Source organism: Schistocerca gregaria, chromosome 1, assembly GCF_023897955.1.
Source record: "Schistocerca gregaria isolate iqSchGreg1 chromosome 1, iqSchGreg1.2, whole genome shotgun sequence".
Lineage (NCBI taxonomy): Eukaryota > Metazoa > Arthropoda > Insecta > Orthoptera > Acrididae > Schistocerca > Schistocerca gregaria.
Genome location: NC_064920.1, coordinates 129,053,969 through 129,073,056, shown reverse-complemented (window position 1 = coordinate 129,073,056; position 19,088 = coordinate 129,053,969). Strand labels below are relative to the sequence as shown.

At 40.0% G+C, this 19,088-nt stretch overlaps 1 protein-coding gene across 1 annotated transcript in view; it reads right to left on the bottom strand.

Annotated features, from left to right (window-relative positions):
• LOC126334812 (heparan-alpha-glucosaminide N-acetyltransferase-like) overlaps positions 1-19,088 on the bottom strand; it is a 92,978-nt gene that overhangs the window by 46,831 nt on the left and 27,059 nt on the right. Inside the window, exon 5 of the mRNA XM_049997453.1 lies at positions 6,141-6,247. Within this exon, the coding sequence (XP_049853410.1) occupies positions 6,141-6,247 (107 nt within the window). The remainder of the gene's footprint in view (positions 1-6,140; positions 6,248-19,088) is intronic.

The window sequence follows — 19,088 nt, the reverse complement described above, 5'->3', positions numbered from 1 at the left end:
CAGTGTCTAAGTGTAAGTTCCAAGAAAATTGTTATGTCACCATTAATGAGGAAGCATATCAAGGGCATGTGCTTGAACCATGAGCTCTTCCATGGAACTCTACCAGCAGTTAAGGTAGTGAAGTACCTAAGGGTAGCCCTTAGCACAACTAACATGGACGCCGCACACAAACAATATATGTTCTAAGGAAAAGGTGGTCTCATTTGCAGCAAAAGGGTTGTTGGTAAAAACTGCAGTCTAGGCCCTGGGAACATGTGTCAGATGTTCACCTCTGTAATAAAACTTATGATAATTTATTTGATTACAATGGGGTACAATGAGGTACAAGAGAAGGTGGCTGCAAAAGAGCTTGTGGAGGTAGCGGCAGGGGCATACAGGTTAAAAACTGGAAACATTTAGGTTATCCAGAATTGCACACTAATACAATGGATGTGATAAAGATAGGAATGATCAGGGAAATGCCGGCTGACTGCACAGAACCTTCGAGCTGCTTCAATAAACTTTTGAGAGTAACAATTGGAAGTAGGGAGCAGTGGAATAATGAATGACAATACCATTCAGGAGACATAGTCTGTTCACTGACGAGTTAAAAACGGGTGAATGTGCTGAAGCCAAAGTATACGGGGTACAGCCTAAACTAAAGTGTGTAATCTCTCTAGGAAAGCTCACCAAGCTACTTCAGACAGAGATATTTCCTACCAGGGTGTGCACAGTGGAGAATCTACGTAAGTGCTACAATGAGATCAAACATTGTTGCAGAGTGCCATGAATCACTTGTGAGGCTAGGGGAAAGCATCATGGTAAACATGCTTGGGTTGTAGGTCAATCAGGAATCAGTGGTAATGAACAAACTGACACACTGTCTGGGACAGGAGTAACAACTTCATTTGTTGTACCGGACCCAGTCTTAAGGCCACTAAGGTGATGGTAAAATCAGAACTATGTAGCTGGGTAGTAACCCTGACGAAAGATATTAATCCATGTTTTTGAGCAGAGGAACAAGGTGCCTGCTTTCTCTTTGGAACACAATATGATCAATAAACATAATTTAAATGTATTTACTGCTTATGAAAATATTCTGGATTCAAAGTAAAAGATATAATTTAGGGCAGTTTGAACTCAGTTCGACTGCTTCACACCAATAAAAGGTTTTTTAGAAGAGGAACGGGTGAAATAAAGAGGAAATTCATTGGACGACATTCATTGAAGAAGTTATTCAGCACCCGTAAGTTTAAATGGAGTTTGTAATCAGTTTTTTTCCAACTGGACAGTGGATTAAACATCAAAATTAACTGTAGATTGAGAATCCATTTACTGTCAGTGCAAAACTTTTGAGTGCATCTAGAGAGGAATAGAAATATTTTTATTGATAAACATATCATTTACTATTGGAAGAAGGAAAAACAGATAAATGTCCTCAATTATCGCAAAAGGCCTGATCGGTATTTTTACCATCTGCAACTACATATGAGTGCACAACAGTTTTCTCAGGCTTTGTCAACAAAAAACACACTTCTTGCCAAACCTATCACCAGAATTCATCTTTCTAAAATAAAGTCTAATATGAAGAATATCTGGGAAAATAGGGACCAATATCACTCATCTCATAAAAAGTTGTCTTGTTTGGTTATGCTACTTTATAATTAGGTTATTTTGAGAACTTTTAGTTATTTTTGAAATTATTTCTGGAAGCAAATATTATTTAAAAATTATCTTTTCTACAAATGTTCAATTTATAAACAGGTTCCAAAACAAAGATGGTTGTTGAAAAGGATTCCTCTTACTGAAAAGATTAAGAAATGCTGCTTGAGAGGATCAAAGAATAATTAATCGTGATTAGTGTACAAAGATTGTTTGCCACAAGTCATCAGGAAAAACAACTGAAAATGTTGAATCATTCTCTGCCATGACAATGCCAGCATGCTAACAATGGACTATTTGAGGGAGAAAAACTTCAAATCAATGTTTCTTTGTCCTAATTCCCCTAATTTATCACCTAACAACTTCTTTTGATTCCCTTATACCATGTAAATATGAGTGGACAGAGAGTTTCATTACCTGAAGAGCCTCTTAAACCTTTTCAAAATCATGTTTTTGAGGTAGTAACATCACAGTAGAAAAAATATGCCCAGAACATGAATGCATGCAAATGTGTCCAAATTTTAAAGGCGAATATTCCGGGATTAGTATCAAAAATGTTTTTCTTTCATTGATTTTATGAAAACTTATATGGCAGCAATCCAAACCAGCCAACTGCTACTCTTTTAACTGACGTAATAATTTTGCCCCCCCCCCCCCCCCCCCCCCCCCCCATGAACCATGGACCTTGCCGTTGGTGGGGAGGCTTGCGTGCCTCAGCGATAAAGATGGCCGTACCGTAGGTGCAACCACAACGGAGTGGTATCTGTTGAGAGGCCAGACAAACGTGTGGTTCCTGAAGAGGGGCAGCAGCCTTTTCAGTAGTTGAGGGGGCAAAGGTCTGGATGATTGACTGATCTGGCCTTGCAACATTAACCAAAACGGCGTTGCTGTGCTGGTACTGCGAACGGCTGAAAGCAAGGGGAAACTACAGCCGTAATTTTTCCCGAGGACATGCAGCTTTACTGTATGATTAAATGATGATGGCATCCTCTTGGGTAAAATATTCCGGAGGTAAAATAGTCCCCCATTCGGATCTCCGGGCGGGGACTACTCAGGAGGATGTCGTTATCAGGAGAAAGAAAACTGGCGTTCTACGGACTGGAGTGTGGAATGTCAGATCCCTTAATCGCCCAGGTAGGTTAGAAAATTTAAAAAGGGAAATGGATAGGTTAAAGTTAGATATAGTGGGAATTAGTGAAGTTTGGTGGCAGGAGGAACAAGACTTCTGGTCAGGTGATTACAGGGTTATAAACACAAAATCAAATAGGGGTAATGCAGGAGTAGGTTTAATAATGAATAGGAAAATAGGAATGCGGGTAAGCTACTACAAACAGCATAGTGAACGCATTATTGTGGCCAAGATAGATACGAAGCCCACACCTGCTACAGTAGTACAAGTTTATATGCCAACTAGCTCTGCAGATGACGAAGAAATTGAAGAAATGTACGATGAAATAAAAGAAATTATTCAGATAGTGAAGGGAGACGAAAATTTAATAGTAATGGGTGACTGGAATTCGAGTGAAGGAAAAGGGAGAGAAGGAAACATAGTAGGCGAATATGGATTGGGGCTAAGAAATGAAAGAGGAAGCCGTCTGGTAGAATTTTGTACAGAGCACAACTTAGTCATAGGTAACACTTAGTTTAAGAATCATGAAAGAAGGTTGTATACGTGGAAGAACCCTGGAGATACTAAAAGGTATCAGATAGATTATATAATGGTAAGACAGAGATTTAGGAACCAGGTTTTAAGTTGTAAGACATTTCCAGGGGCAGATGTGGACTCTGACCACAATCTATTGGTTATGACCTGTAGATTAAAACTGAAGAAACTGCAAAAATGTGGGAAATTAAGGAGATGGGACCTGGGTAAACTAAAAGAACCAGAGGTTGTACAGAGTTTCAGGGAGAGCATAAGGGAACAATTGACAGGAATAGGGGAAAGAAATACAGTAGAAGAAGAATGGGTAGCTCTGAGGGATGAAGTAGTGAAGGCAGCAGAGGATAAAGTAGGTAAAAAGACGAGGGCTGCTAGAAATCATTGGGTAAGAGAAGAAATATTGAATTTAATTGATGAAAGGAGAAAATATAAAAATGCAGTAAATGAAGCAGGCAAAAAGGAATACAAACGTCTCAAAAATGAGATCGACAGGAAGTGCAAAATGGCTAAACAGGGATGGCTAGAGGACAAATGTAAGGATGTAGAAGATTATCTCACTAGGGGTGAGATAGATACTGCATACAGGAAAATTAAAGAGACCTTTGGAGAGAAGAGAACCACGTGTATGAATATCAAGAGCTCAGATGGCAACCCAGTTCTAAGCAAAGAAGAGAAGGCAGAAAGGTGGAAGGAGTATATAGAAGGTTTATACAAGGACGATGTACTTGAGGACAATATTATGGAAATGGAAGAGGATGTAGATGAAGATGAAATGGGAGATACGATACTGCGTGAAGAGTTTGACAGAGCACTGAAAGACCTGAGTCGAAACAAGGCCTTGGAGTAGACAACATTCCATTAGAACTACTGACGGCCTTGGGAGAGCCATTCCTGACAAAACTCTACCATCTGGTGAGCAAGATGTATGAGACAGGCGAAATACCCTCAGACTTCAAGAAGAATATAATAATTCCAATCCCAAAGAAAGCAGGTGCTGACAGATGTGAAAATTACCGAACTATCAGTTTAATAAGTCACAGCTGCAAAATACTAACGCGAATTCTTTACAGACGAATGGAAAAACTGGTAGATGCGGACCTCGGGGAGGATCAGTTTGGATTCCGTCGAAATGTTGGAACACGTGAGGCAATACTGACCTTACGACTTATCTTAGAAGAAAGATTAAGAAAAGGCAAACGTACGTTTCTAGCATTTGTAGACTTAGAGAAAGCTTTTGACAATGTTGACTGGAATACTCTTTTTCAAATTCTAAAGGTGGCAGGGGTAAAATACAGGGAGCGAAAGGCTATTTACAATTTGTACAGAAACCAGATGGCAGTCATAAGAGTTGAGGGGCATGAAAGGGAAGCAGTGGTTGGGAAAGGAGTGAGACAGGGTTGTAGCCTCTCCCTGATGTTATTCAATCTGTATATTGAGCAAGCAGTGAAGGAAACAAAAGCAAAATTTGGAGTAGGTATTAAAATTCATGGAGAAGAAGTAAAAACTTTGAGGTTCGCCGATGACATTGTAATTCTGTCAGAGACAGCAAAGGACTTGGAAGAGCAGTTGAACGGAATGGACAGTGTCTTGAAAGGAGGATATAAGATGAACATCAACAAAAGCAAAACGAGGATAATGGAATGTAGTCCAATTAAATCGGGTGATGCTGAGGGAATTAGATTAGGAAATGAGACACTTTAAGTAGTAAAGGAGTTTTGCTATTTAGGAAGTAAAATAACTGATGATGGTCGAAGTAGAGAGGATATAAAATGTAGACTGGCAATGGCAAGGAAAGCGTTTCTGAAGAAGAGAAATTTGTTAACATCGAATATAGATTTAAGTGTCAGGAAGTCATTTCTGAAAATATTTGTTTGGAGTGTAGCCATGTATGGAAGTGAAACATGGACGATAACTAGTTTGGACAAGAAGAGAATAGAAGCTTTCGAAATGTGGTGCTACAGAAGAATACTGAAGATAAGGTGGATAGATCACGTAACTAATGAGGAGGTATTGAATAGGATTGGGGAGAAGAGACATTTGTGGCACAACTTGACTAGAAGAAGGGATCGGTTGGTAGGACATGTTTTGAGGCATCAAGGGATCACAAATTTAGCATTGGAGGGCAGTGTGGAGGGTAAAAATCGTAGAGGGAGACCGAGAGATGAGTATACTAAGCAGATTCAGAAGGATGTAGGTTGCAGTAGGTACTGGGAGATGAAGAAGCTTGCACAGGATAGAGTAGCATGGAGAGCTGCATCAAACCAGTCTCAGGACTGAAGACCACAACAACAACAACAATAATTTTGCTTAACAAAAACATATCAAGGACACATAGTAGCAAACTGACAAAAAGAGAACCCTTGGTCTTACAATGCAATGGTGCTAACTCTTTACTGTATACACTAAAACAGTACTCAAGTAATCTGCAGTTAATACTGCCTCTGTACTCTTAGTAATGTTTTTATAAGTTGTTCAAACGATAAAATTTGCGGCCAGTAATGTCTCAGATGTGTTGACTCAAAGTGAAAAAGAGATTACTGCGTTGAGATGAAAAGTGGATAAAATAGCAGCAACAGTGACAGTAATGACAGTAATAATATTAAAGATGATAATACAGATCAAAATAAATAATACAGATCAAAATAAAATAATCTCCTTCTTTTACCTTTTACAGAACATTCTCTTTGTTCAAATCATCAGCTTCTTACCATTATCTGTCTTTGTTTTACCAATGACTGTAATTTTTCCATATTTTTAAACAAATTATTACTTTGCAGTGAGTGTATAGTAGCATTAAAGTTTATTTCTTTAGTTAGTGATGTGAAGAATGTTCACTTACCCTCGGAAGATGTCTACAGATGCAACCCTATTCTGTCGACGGATTATTTGCAGTACCTCATTTCTTATGATTGGAGGTGCATCACCTGGGTTTGGGCTACCAAGGTCCTAAACAAAATTAAAAAAAAAAAAAACTCTTAGACCATCCCACACATACATCCAAGTTGCAGATGTAATTTATGATCGATTTTTAATCCTAGAGACTTACTATTTCATGATGATTCAAAATGATATTTGCAAAATTTCTATTAGAACAACATAAACACATACAGTGAGGTACTGTTAAGAAAAAGTAACATTTTATTTTTGAAATGAGACAGTGAACAGTTCAGAATGGAAATGGTTATGATATCAAATGTGTTTGCACACTTTTTTGTTTGCTTTGTTTTTCATGGTAATGTAGTGAAACAGAACAAATTTCAATATGATGCACGGAAGCTGTAGCACTACCTCACCTTTAGTATCCACGCAAGCAGACATCATGATGGAGCCAGACGAGCTGGCATGGACAGCACAGCAGAGTAGTGTGGAATCTTGCCATGGAGGGTGCTTGTGACACACGGTATGAACAGATCTGCTGGCAGAGGTGTTTGCCAGCATACTGCAGTACGCTGGGTGGGCCAGAGCTTACTTAACGAGTTTGACCACCACAGACATCACCTAGTGTATCACATGTCACGTGTTGTGCCAAGTGCATAGCTGTTAATTGTCCACACCAGCCGCATGCCGACTTTTTCCTATACTTATCTCTACACAGGTTCAAACTGCCTGCTTCATTGTAGATCGACTCACTATGTGAGTTCATTACCCTCTCACAGGGTTCTGTTCCCTGGCTATCATCGAGCCACCTTCGGTCCATAAAGTATCTATGCCAACTATGTAGTGAAGTGGCATTGTCATGCCTGTGAAGATTTTGAAGTGGTGACAAAGGACATTCTTATGAATGTGACCCGCCCCCCTTCTATTTTTTCTTTTTCCTTTACTAGGGCCACCATGGGGCTGACATTTCTGCAGTGCTGGCAGGCATAGTTACACCTACAGAAGAACCAGCAGCAGCAACAGGAGCAGGTGCAGGTGCAGATGCAGGTAAACCACAATGCACGCTGGTTGAGTGTGTGTGTGTGTGTGGGGGGGGGGGGGGGGGGGGGTGAAGGGGGGGGGGGGGGGGGGTGAGACGCATGTGTCCATTGTACCACATGTGCCACTCCTGATTCAGTTTGCCGGTTTCAATAACTCGATGGAAAGATGGGAGAATTACCTATGCTGGTTCTTACTCTATATCCAGGTAAACTGTATTGACCATCCAGTATATATGGCTGCCTTATTGATGCCCAGCAATGCAGGTTAATACAGTTCTCCACAATTTTAAGCCACCCACTGAGCCTGAAAAGCTTTCCTTTGATGAGCTTTGTCAGTTGCTTACGCAATATTTTGGTCATCAAACCCATGTGATGTGGTGGTGGTGGTGGTGGTGGTGGTGGTGATGGTGGTGGTGGCAGCAGCAGTGGTGGTGGCGGCAATGAAGTTTTAGTTTAACCAGCACCACAAGCGCCCCGGGCAGCTGTATGAAGCCTGGATAACAGATTTACATGGCCTCTCACACAAGTGTCGTTTTGAGTATCCCAAATGTGCTACTTCTTAAGCAGGCACACTAATTCAGGACTTGACTGTCAGGTTTACTCCTGATCACGAGGTGCAAACTAAGGTGTTGACCTTGACTGACCCTTCTTTAGCCGACGTTGCCCAAATTGTGATACACATGAACTTACGGTGATGGCAAGGGCTTCCTTCCTGATAATTGGAAGTGGCACAATTGGGTGTGCATGTTAACAAAACCCTGGAGCCATGAATAACATCACAAATAGCCTCACCAAGTTCCGAGTCGACACGTGTCCTGGTGCAATGCCATTTCGGTGCTGCCTGCCCTCACCTGTACCGAGCTTATCGAGTTTGTGCAGCTCGCAGTGTCGTAATTCCATCAGCAGCGTGTTTTGGGTCCTTGGCATGGTTCTTCTTCCTCCTGTTGTGTGAGCAACCGGTCCTGCTCCGATTGTCATTTGTTGCACATTTTCAGAGATTGGCCACACCTGCAGGCACCATGTGAGGTGTGCGAGTGGATCGGTCATTGGGCAAATGTTTGTGACACTCCAAGGGCTGTAGTCAGTCTTCAGATGTCCAAACATTTTATGTGGACTCTAGGGTTGCCTCTGACACCCCCGCACACATTCCCTCGGGGTATTATGCTAACACTGGTAGTGATAAAATTTCAGGTACACACAGAAGCAACAGTCAGCCATCTAACTCAGATGTGTACAGGCAATTGGGATGTCCCAAGTTACAACAGCCGCCCCATAAGGTTGCTTATAGTGAACAGCGTATTGCTTTGCGGAGGCAAATGTCCATTTCTGTGCATTATAAGAATGTGGAATGACAACCTGCCTCGGCAGTAGTCAATTCACCATTGCCACAAAACATTTTTGGGCTCAACACATCTTCTCTTTTTGCTTCCAGATCATTGACAAAGTGCGTTTAGTGACTCAACCCACCTCTTTTCATGATTTTGACTCCTTACAGCAGTCCTATAACCTGCTACAAGAGAACACTTTGGACTGAGCAGAAAATTTTGAGGCACATGTTTCTCTTATGTCATTTGTGGTACCCAGTTTTTGTGCCCCACCCCATTTCAATCATCACGTGTGACAATGTAAAGGCTGAGTTGCAGCGTTGGCTGGATCAGGGAGTCGCACCAATGGGCCACTCCTTTGACGGTGATTCAGAAGTCCAACAGTGTCATGCTCCACTGTGATAATTTTAAACAAATGGTCAATGCCTAGTGTATCAAAGATTTGTAACCCATTCCACAGCAGGCAAGGCTGTTAAAGTTATTAATGCGGAGGGGTGTGGTGAGGGGGAGCATTATTTTTCCTGCATCATCTTGCAGTTGGCACTAGACACAGTTTCTTGGACTTTCCCAGGCCTCAATATCTCTTTTGGGTTTTACCAGTTTCATCACTTGCCATTTCGAATATTTTCTGTGCCGGGAATTTACCCATGGTATCTGCAGTTGAGGACATTCCTTGTTGCGTCAATTATCTGGATGACTTCTGGGTAATAGGCTCTGCTCAGGAGGAGCATTTACAAAACTTTTTAGTCAGTTTTCCAAGACCTTCTGCAGAATGGTCTTCATGGCAAGCCAGAGATGTGCAGATTTTCACCCTGAACCTGTATTTTTTGGGTCATGTGCCTAGTAAAAATGATCTAGTCCCTGCAGACAAGCATATCTCAGCCATTGTCAACCTACCAGCATCCATGAACCTTAAGGAACTCCAGTCTTCTTTGGGAAAGATTTTGTATTACGCTCAGTTCATTCCCAAGGCCATGCACATCTGCCATCCTCTTAACTGGCTTCACCAGAAGGGCTGTACATTTGTCCGGTCTGCAGATTGCAAATGAGCTTTTCAATCTCTCAAGCAGTGTTTGTGCTCTGCTCCCTGTCTGGCTTCCATTACACTTGGTAAACCTTCAACTGCGGCCTGTGATGTGTCTGAGTATGGCCTCGGTGCCATCCTGTCCAATCAGAACCCAGATAGCACCGAACAGCCCATTACTTATGCATCAAAGATGATTGAAATTTCTAATTATTTACAGACTGGAAGGTGATCTCTATTGGTTTCGAAGAAACCTTTAACAATCCAAATCACTTTCAATACCATTTATTCCTGATGACCAGTTTCAACAGTTAAGACTCATTTTCTGAACTTCAAAAAACTTGTTGTTATACATCCTATTCCACACAGGTTTGTTAACAATAAAAACAGTTGAACTCTGTACTTCAAAGAACGTGAATCCCTGCTACATTTAACTTGTTCTGTAAATGTAAAAGTGTGCACAAATCTGTGCTGCTGCACAATTCAACATCTGAACAAGTATCAGTGGAATGCCTGTGCATGGACATCACTTGTTAGGTAAGGTGTTTTTTTTAACAGTATTGTTTTTGTTGGTGAGAAATCTGTTTCTGTTTTTAACAATCCTATGTGGAATACGCTATGAGGTTTGATCAAAAAGAAATGGGAATTTTTAATTTTGCAGGCTTTATACCTCCGATTTTTAAAGGGTGTTTTCTTTTTTTTTATATGGTTGGTACACATATTCCTAATGTGTGTCTGCATTTTCAGCTGTTCAAAAAGGTTGTTTGTGTTTATGAGTACGCAGTGAATTTTTTATTTTTGGAAAAGATAGCTCAAAAAATTTGTATCAAATTTTGCCTGAAAAATGGGGTATAAACATTTCAAAAAGTGTCAAGAATTCATTGAACGTGAAGAATGCCCTGAATGTACTACCACACCAATTACTGATGACACTGTGGAAGTAGTAAAGAAAATGGTTCTGGAAAATTGCCAAATTATTATCAGAGACATTGTTGATGACGCAGGCATATCCTTTGGCTCATGTCAAGCAAATTTTTTCAGATGTTTCAGACATGAAACATGTAGCAGAAAAGTTTATTTTGAAACTGGTCACTGTCCACCAGAAATGACATTGTGTAGACATCAATCTGGAATTGCTGAATGAAGTCGACAGTGATCCAGAACTTCTAAAGAAGGTTATAACAGGTGACAAAACATGGGTGTATGGTTATATGGGTATGACATCGAAACCAAGGTTCAATAGTCCCAATGGAAACTGCTTGAAGAGCCACAACTGAAAACCATTTGACAAGTTCAATCACATTTGTAGGTTCTCCTCATTGTTTTCATTGATTACAGTGGGCTTAAGCACCACGAGTTCCTGCCTTAAGGCCGTACTAGCACCCCAAATAAAACAACCAGAAGGGTCATCCCATGTCAATTCAACCAATTTGAGAAAATGTTCCAGCTGATAGTCTCAGATTTGGCTGAAATTTAGCACACCAATGTTACCAAGTGTGGAACACTCATGTAGAAAATTTTAAGTTCCCCTGCCAATTAGTTCCAGAATTATGGCCTGTGAAAGAAGGTGGCGTGACCCGGAAATTGCAACCCGCATCTGGCGATCTATCTTCAGACCCAACTTCAGGTCTTAACAACTTTGGAACTACTCTGCACAGTCCAGTGAAATTTTTACAACCCAGTAACATCCACTTAGAGAACACACTCTATGAACCAAAACACCAACAACATATTTCTGAGGGAAAATAAAAAATTCCAAAATGAGATTAAAAAAAGTAATACGTTAAAAGGTACATATTGTAGGTGCCCTCTATGCCAAATATAATTCACTCAAAAACGGTATAAATTTTTTTTTGGTAAGCTCAATGTGCCCTAAACACACACAGAACTCTTCTTGCCCATATCAGTCATACAAAAAGAGTTCATGCACACGATAATACAAAAATTTGAAAAATTACCTGAAAAACACAGATTTTCTAAGTGTGGTAGCACAAAAGGTACAAGTTATATACAAGCCAAATTTCAAACACTGCCTAAGTAGATCATAATATAATATGTAGCAAAATTACAACTTGTTATTGCCAGGTATTTGTGTACAATAAAAGTTGACAGACATTTATTTGGTTACGTTTCTTTTAACACAATTTAGCAAGTAATAGTGATGATGCAGACAACTTGTTTCAGATTAATCTGCAGAAATTGTTAGCAACCATTATTGTTGTTGTGGTCTTCAGTCCTGAGACTGGTTTGATGCAGCTCTCCATGCTACTCTATCCTGTGCAAGCTTCTTCATCTCCCAGTACCTACTGCAACCTACATCCTTCTGAATCTGCTTAGTGTAGACTCCTCTTGGTCTCCACCTACGATTTTTACCCTCCATGCTGCCCTCCAGTCCTAAATTGGTGATCCCTTGATGCCTCAAAACATGTCCTACCAACCGATCCCTTCTTCTGGTCAAGTTGTGCCACAAACGTCTCTTCTCCCCAACCAGATTCAATACTTCCTCATTAGTTATGTGATCTACCCATCTAATCTTCAGCATTCTTCTGTAGCACCACATTTCAAAAGCCTCTATTCTCTTCTTGTCCAAATTATTTATCGTCCATGATTCACTTCCACACATGGCTACACTCCATACAAATACTTTCAGAAATGACTTCCTGACACTTAAATCTATACTCGATGTTAACAAATTTCTCTTCTTCAGAAACGCTTTCCTTGCCATTGCCAGTCTACATTTTATATCCTCTCTACTTCGACCATCATCAGTTATTTTACTTCCTAAATAGCAAAACTCCTTTACTACTTTAAGTGTCTCATTTCCTAATCTAATTCCCTCAGCATCACCCGATTTAATTGGACTACATTCTATTATCCTCGTTTTGCTTTTGTTGATGTTCATCTTATATCCTCCTTTCAAGACACTGTCCATTCCATTCAACTGCTCTTCCAAGTCCTTTGCTGTCTCTGACAGAGTTACAATGTCATCGGCAAACCTCGAAGTTTTTATTTCTTCTCCATGGACTTTAATACCTACTCCGAATTTTTCTTTTGTTTCCTTCACTGCTTGCTCAATATACAGATTGAATAACATCGGGGAGAGACTACAGCCCTGTTTCACTCCCTTCCCAACCACTGCTTGCCTTTCATGTCCCTCGACTCTTTATAACTGCCATCTGGTTTCTGTACAAATTGTAAATATCCTTTCGCTCCCTGTATTTTACACCTCCCACCTTCAGAATTTGAAAGAGAGTATTCCAGTCAACATTGTCAAAACCTTTCTCTAAGTCTACAAATGCTAGAAATGTAGGTTTGCCATTCCTTAATCTAACTTCTAAGACAAGTAGTAGGGTCAGTATTGCCTCACGTGTTCCAACATTTCTACGGAATCCAAACTGATCTTCCCTGAGGTAGGCTTCTACTAGTTTTTCCATTCGTCTGTGAAGAATTCGCATTAGTTAATTAATTATTAAACTGATAGTTCGGTAATTTTTCACATCTGTCAATACCTGCTTTCTTTGGGATTGAAATTATTATATTCTTCTTGAAGTCTGAGGGTATTTCGCCTGTCTCATACATCTTGCTCACCAGATGGTAGAGTTTTATCAGGAATGGCTCTCCCAAGGCCGTCAGTAGTTCCAATGGAATGTTGTCTACTCCAAGGCCTTGTTTCGACTCAGGTCTTGCAGTGCTCTGTCAAACTCTTCACGCAGTATCGTATCTCCCATTTCATCTTCATCTACATCCTCTTCCATTTCCATAATATTGTCCTGAAGTACATCGCCCTTGTATAGACCCTCTATATACTCCTTCCACCTTTCTGCTTTCCTTCTTTGCTTAGAACTGGGTTTCCATCTGAGCTCTTGATGTTCATACAAGTGGTTCTCTTATCTCCAAAGGTCTCTTTAATTTTCCTGTAGGCAGTATCTATCTTACCCCTAGTGAGATAAGCCTCTACATCCTTACATATGTCCTCTAGCCATCCCTGCTTAGCCATTTTGCACTTCCTGTCAATCTCATTTTTGAGACGTTTGTATTCCTTTTTGAATGCTTCATTTATTGCATTTTTATATTTTCTCCTTTCATCAATTAAATTCAATATTTCTTCTGTTACCCAAGGATTTCTACTAGCCCTCGTCTTTTTACCTACTTGATTCTCTGCTGCCTTCACTACTTCATCCCTCAAAGCTACCCATTCTTCTTCTACTGTATTTCTTTCCCCCATTCCTGTCAATTGCTCCCTTATGCTCTCCCTGAAACTCTGTACAACCTCCGGTTCTTTTAGTTTACCCAGGTCCCATCTCCTTAAATTCCCACCTTTTTGCAGTTTCTTCAGTTTTAATCTACAGCTCATAACCAATAGTGTGTGGCCAGAGTCCACATCTGCCCCTGGAAATGTCTTACAATTTAAAACCTGGTTCCTAAATCTCTGTCATACCATTATATAATCTATCTTAAACCTGTCAGTATCTCCAGGCTTCTTCCATGTATACAGCCTTCTTTTATGATTCTTGAACCAAGTGTTACCTATGATTAAGTTGTGCTCTGTGCAAAATTCTACCAGGCGGCTTCTTCTTTCATTTCTGTGCCCCAGTCCATATTCAACTACGTTTCCTTCTCTCCTTTTTCCTACTACCGAATTCCAGTCACCCATGACTATTAAATTTTCACCACCCTTCACTATCTGAATAATTTCTTGTATTTCATCATACATTTCTTCAATTTCTTCGTCATCTGCAGAGCTAGTTGGCATATAAATTTGTACTACTGTAGTAGGTGTGGGCTTCGTATCTATCTTGGCCACAATAATGCGTTCACTGTGTTGTTTGTAGTAGCTTACCCGCATTCCTATTTTCCTATTCATTATTAAACCTACTCCTGCATTACCCCTATTTGATTTTGTGTTTATAGCCCTGTAGTAACCTCACCAGAAGTCTTGTTCCTCCTGCCACCGAACTTCACTAATTCTCACTATATCTAACTTTAACCTATCCATTTCCTTTTTTAAATTTTCTAACCTACCTGTGCGATTAAGGGATCTGACATTCCACGCTCCGATCCATAGAACACCAGTTTTCTTTCTCCTGATAATGACATCCTCTTGAGTAGTCCCCGCCCGGAGATCCGAATGGGGGACTATCTTACCTCCAGAATATTTTACCCAAGAGGACGCCATCATCAATTAATCATACAGTAAAGCTGCATGCCCTCGGGAAAAATTACGGCTGTAGTTTCCCCTTGCTTTCAGCCGTTTGCAGTACCAGCACAGCAAGGCTGTTTTGGTTATTGTTACAAGGCCAGATCAGTCAATCATCCAGACTGTTGCCCCTGCAACTACTGAAAAGGCTGCTGCTCCTCTTCAGGAACCACACGTTTGTCTGGCCTCTCAACAGATACCACTCCGTTGTGGTTGCACCTACAGTACAGCTATCTGTATTGCTGAGGCACCCAAGCCTCCCCACCAACGGCAAGGTCCATGGTTCATGGGTGGGGGGGGGGGGGGGGGGGGGGTGTAAGGAACCATTAGGCAACAGAAAGTTAAACAATGGTAGTTTTCCAGGACAGAATGAGTCATTGTTAGGCAGGAACAACAAAGGAAACAAGCAACAATTACAGGTTATTCATGTTTTTAAGATTCTAGTTCAGACTGGTCAGTACTGTTGTGGAAAGTCAGTATGGAGGCAGTAGAGTGTACTAGTGGTGCTTTTGTTCAAACAAGTTGCAGTATTGGTAGAGCACAAGCGTCTGAATGTCATAAAACAACATATTGAACAAAATGTGGCATTCGCTTTGTACTGTATGATCTGGATGAATCGGACCAAGATTTGTTGCTATGGAGATGCGGGATACACCCTGTTGGCACAAGAAGTACAGTTCCAGGAAACTTTAGTGTTTCTTATCATCATATGAAAGTGTTTCTGGATAAGTATTCTTTCCTACGAAGAAGTTGTTTTGATCCATTTTGGATTCATATGAAGACAGTGAAGTGTAGCCCCGGAGAAACTGATATAAAATCAGTATTGAAAGTGTATCAGTGCATGGGACTTAACATGAAACCAGGACAAAAGTTATGTTCCAGGTGTGTTACACTGCTAAAAAATGAAGAATATTCTGATAATTTATGTGACAGTGACAAAGAGTATCAGCCACCTACAACCACAGCAGATGAGCAATTAAATACTTCAGTGACTGCTCTTGGTTTGTCTCCCATGAAGACACACAAAGTTGGAAAAAGAGACAGGACCAGCTAGGGTAGAAGAAAACTACAAGAAGCTCAAATGGAATTAAAACACAAAATATCTGACACACTAATGGTGGAAGAGGAAGAACTATCTGCTTCAAAGGAACAGAAATCATGCCAGAAATGCTCTGATTTGGACAAAATTGTGCACGATTTGAAAGAAAAATGTGCCATATCCACACGCCAGTAAAAAGTAGCTATTCTTAGCCTTGCACCTTCCAGCTGGTCTATTGACTACACTGCAAAGAAATTCAATGTTTCTACATATATGGTAAAGCAAGCTAGGAAAACAAAAGCAACCCAAGGAGTGCTTCCACAACTTCAGCAGGCTCAGGGTAAGCAACTGAGTTCAGAAATAAAGCTACTAGTTTCGGAGTTTTATGAAAATAATGGCTACAACCGAATAAAGCCTGGAAAAAAAGACTATGTAATGGTGAAAATGGGAAATGTATGTGTACAGATGCAAAAAAGACTGTTGCTATGCAACATATCAGAACTATATGTAGAATTCAAGGAAAAGTATCCCATTACAGAAGTAGGTTTATCATCTTTTTTCAATCTTCGGTCAAAATGGGTTGTGCCTGTAAGTGCAAGGGGCACACACAATGTTTGTGTATGTGAGACCCATCAAAATACTAAGCTGATGTTTGCTGCTATAAAGGATTCTGGTCTGGGTTACAAAGGTGCAATAAAGCTGCTAGTGTGTGACATCAGTTCCTACCAGTGCCTGATACACAGGTGTGAAAAGTGTCCTGGTAAGGCAAATCTTGCAGAACACATATATAACAAACTGTATGGTGAACTACTTGTGGATGATGATGAACTTGTTTCTTATAAACAATGGACACACGTGGAATGCACAAGTATTGAAACAAAGCAACATACAGTGGAAGATTTTGTTGAAATGTGTTGACAAAAAACGGACAAACTGACCACACCCGACTTCACAGCAACAGCACAATCACCTTATCTCCAGTTTTGTAAGGATAATTTGAAACAAGATGAAATTATAGTAATACTAGACTTTTCTGAAAATTATACATTTATAGTTCAAGATGCCATCCAAAGATATCATTGGGACAACAGTAAAGCAACTCTCCACCCTCTTGCTATTTATTATAGAGGTGAATCAGGTGATGTGTCTGTCAAGAATCTGTGCGTTTTGTTTTTAGTGACTGTTTAGTTCATGATTCCATTGCAACATTTTGCGAAATACTTCAGTGACGGGGCAGCTAGTCAGTACAAAAACTGTGAAAATCTCAAAAATTTATGCATGCATTACCATGATTTTCAGATTCACGCAGAATGGAATTTTTTTCGCAACAAGTCATGGTAAAAATGTATGTGATGGTATTGGTGCTACCATTAAGTGCATGGCATCATGAGCTAGTCTGTAGCACCCTACAGAAGGTCACATTCTAACACCTCTTCAATTATTTACCAGGGTACAGAAAAATATCTCTGGCATATAATCATTCTATGTTTCGAAAGATGAGGTGAAATCAGTCGAAGAGTTGCTAAAAAGCAGACTAGAACACCCTGTTGCAGGCACAACGAGCCATCATCACTTCTCTCCAGCGGACTCTGACAATGTGCAGATGAGTAGATTGTTCAGTTATAACTATAGGTTCATGCACAACATGTGTCTTCACAGTGTGTCTGACTCAGGATTTAGAAGCAAAAATAGCAACATACAACCAGGTTGCTATGTTATTGCTGTTTATGATGACAAATGGTACTTAGGATATGTTGCAGAGTGCTGTGAACCAGAAGCCCAATGAAATTTGTGAACTTCATGGCAATAGCAGGACCAGCGAGATCATTTCATTGGCCACGTTTGGCAGACAGGTGTTGAATTCCTTTTGAACATATTCTTATGACAGTTCCAGTTCCTACCACAGTGTCAGGAAGACAGTACAATTTGCCACTCAATGTACAGAGTATAGTAGCTAAAGCGTGAGAGAACTACTTTTCAAAGCAGAATCGACTGGTTTTTAGCAGTTAAGGTGCAGTAAACATTAATGATAGATTTTGTTAATCTGTCTACATCTTGTTGCTTAATGATTAAACAGTTGTGGGAGAGGATAAGAAGAGGCAGAACAGTTTACGATATGTTTTTACAAAATTATGTTGTGGAACAATGGCCACATCACCAAATACATCTGTCAACTTCCATTGTACACAAATGTATTGCAATAACATGCTGAAATTCTGAGATATATATCATTATGGTCTTCTTACACAGTGTGTAAAATTTGGCTTGGATACCACTTGTCCCTTTTGTGCTACCACACTTAGAAAATACATGTTTATCAGGTAATTTTTCAAATTTTTGTATTTTCGTGTGCATGTAACTCAGTTTTTGAGACTGATATGGGCATGGTGAGTTCTGTATGTGTTTAGGACACATTAAGCTTACCACAAAAAAATTTATACCCTTTTTGAGTGAATTATATTTGGCATAGAGGGCACCTACAATATATACCTTTTAATGCATTACATTTTTTAAAATCACATTTTGGAATTTTTTATTTTCCCTCAGAAATACGTTGTTGGTGTTTTGATTCACAGAGTGTGTTCTCTAAATGGATATTACAAGGTTGTAAAAATTTTACTGGACTGTGTGGAATAGTTCCAAAGTTATTAAGACCTGAAGTTGGGTCTCAAGATAAGATAGCTAGATGCGGGTTGCAATTTCCGGGTCACACCACCTTCTTTCACAAGTCATAATTCTGGAACTAATTGGCAGGGGAAACTAATACTTTGTACACGAATGGTCCACACATGGTAGAATTAGTGTACTTAATTTCAGTTAAACCTGACACTATGAGCTGGAGCCCATGGTTGAACTAACATGGAATGACCCAGAACTGTGGCAAAGCCAGAAATGGAAATTGCAGCACTATAATGCTCCCACTCACACCTCAATGGTTCATGATTTTTTGGCAACAAACAAGACTGTTAATCTGCCTGAGCTACCATATTTGTCAAACATGGCCCCCTGCGATTTCTTTCTATTTCCAAGACTGATGGGAACCATGGAAAGATGACATTTTGGCACCATTAATGACATAAAAACAAAATCACTGATTGAGCTGAACACTATAGTGAAAAATGAGTTCCAGAAGCACTTCCAAGACTGGAAAAAGCACTGTACAAGGGTATTACATCTGAGGGGGATTACTTTGAAGACGACTAAGTTGATGATGAATAAATACAGAAAAAAAATTCATTGCTTTTTGATAACCTCACATATACTATCCACTATAATGTCGACATG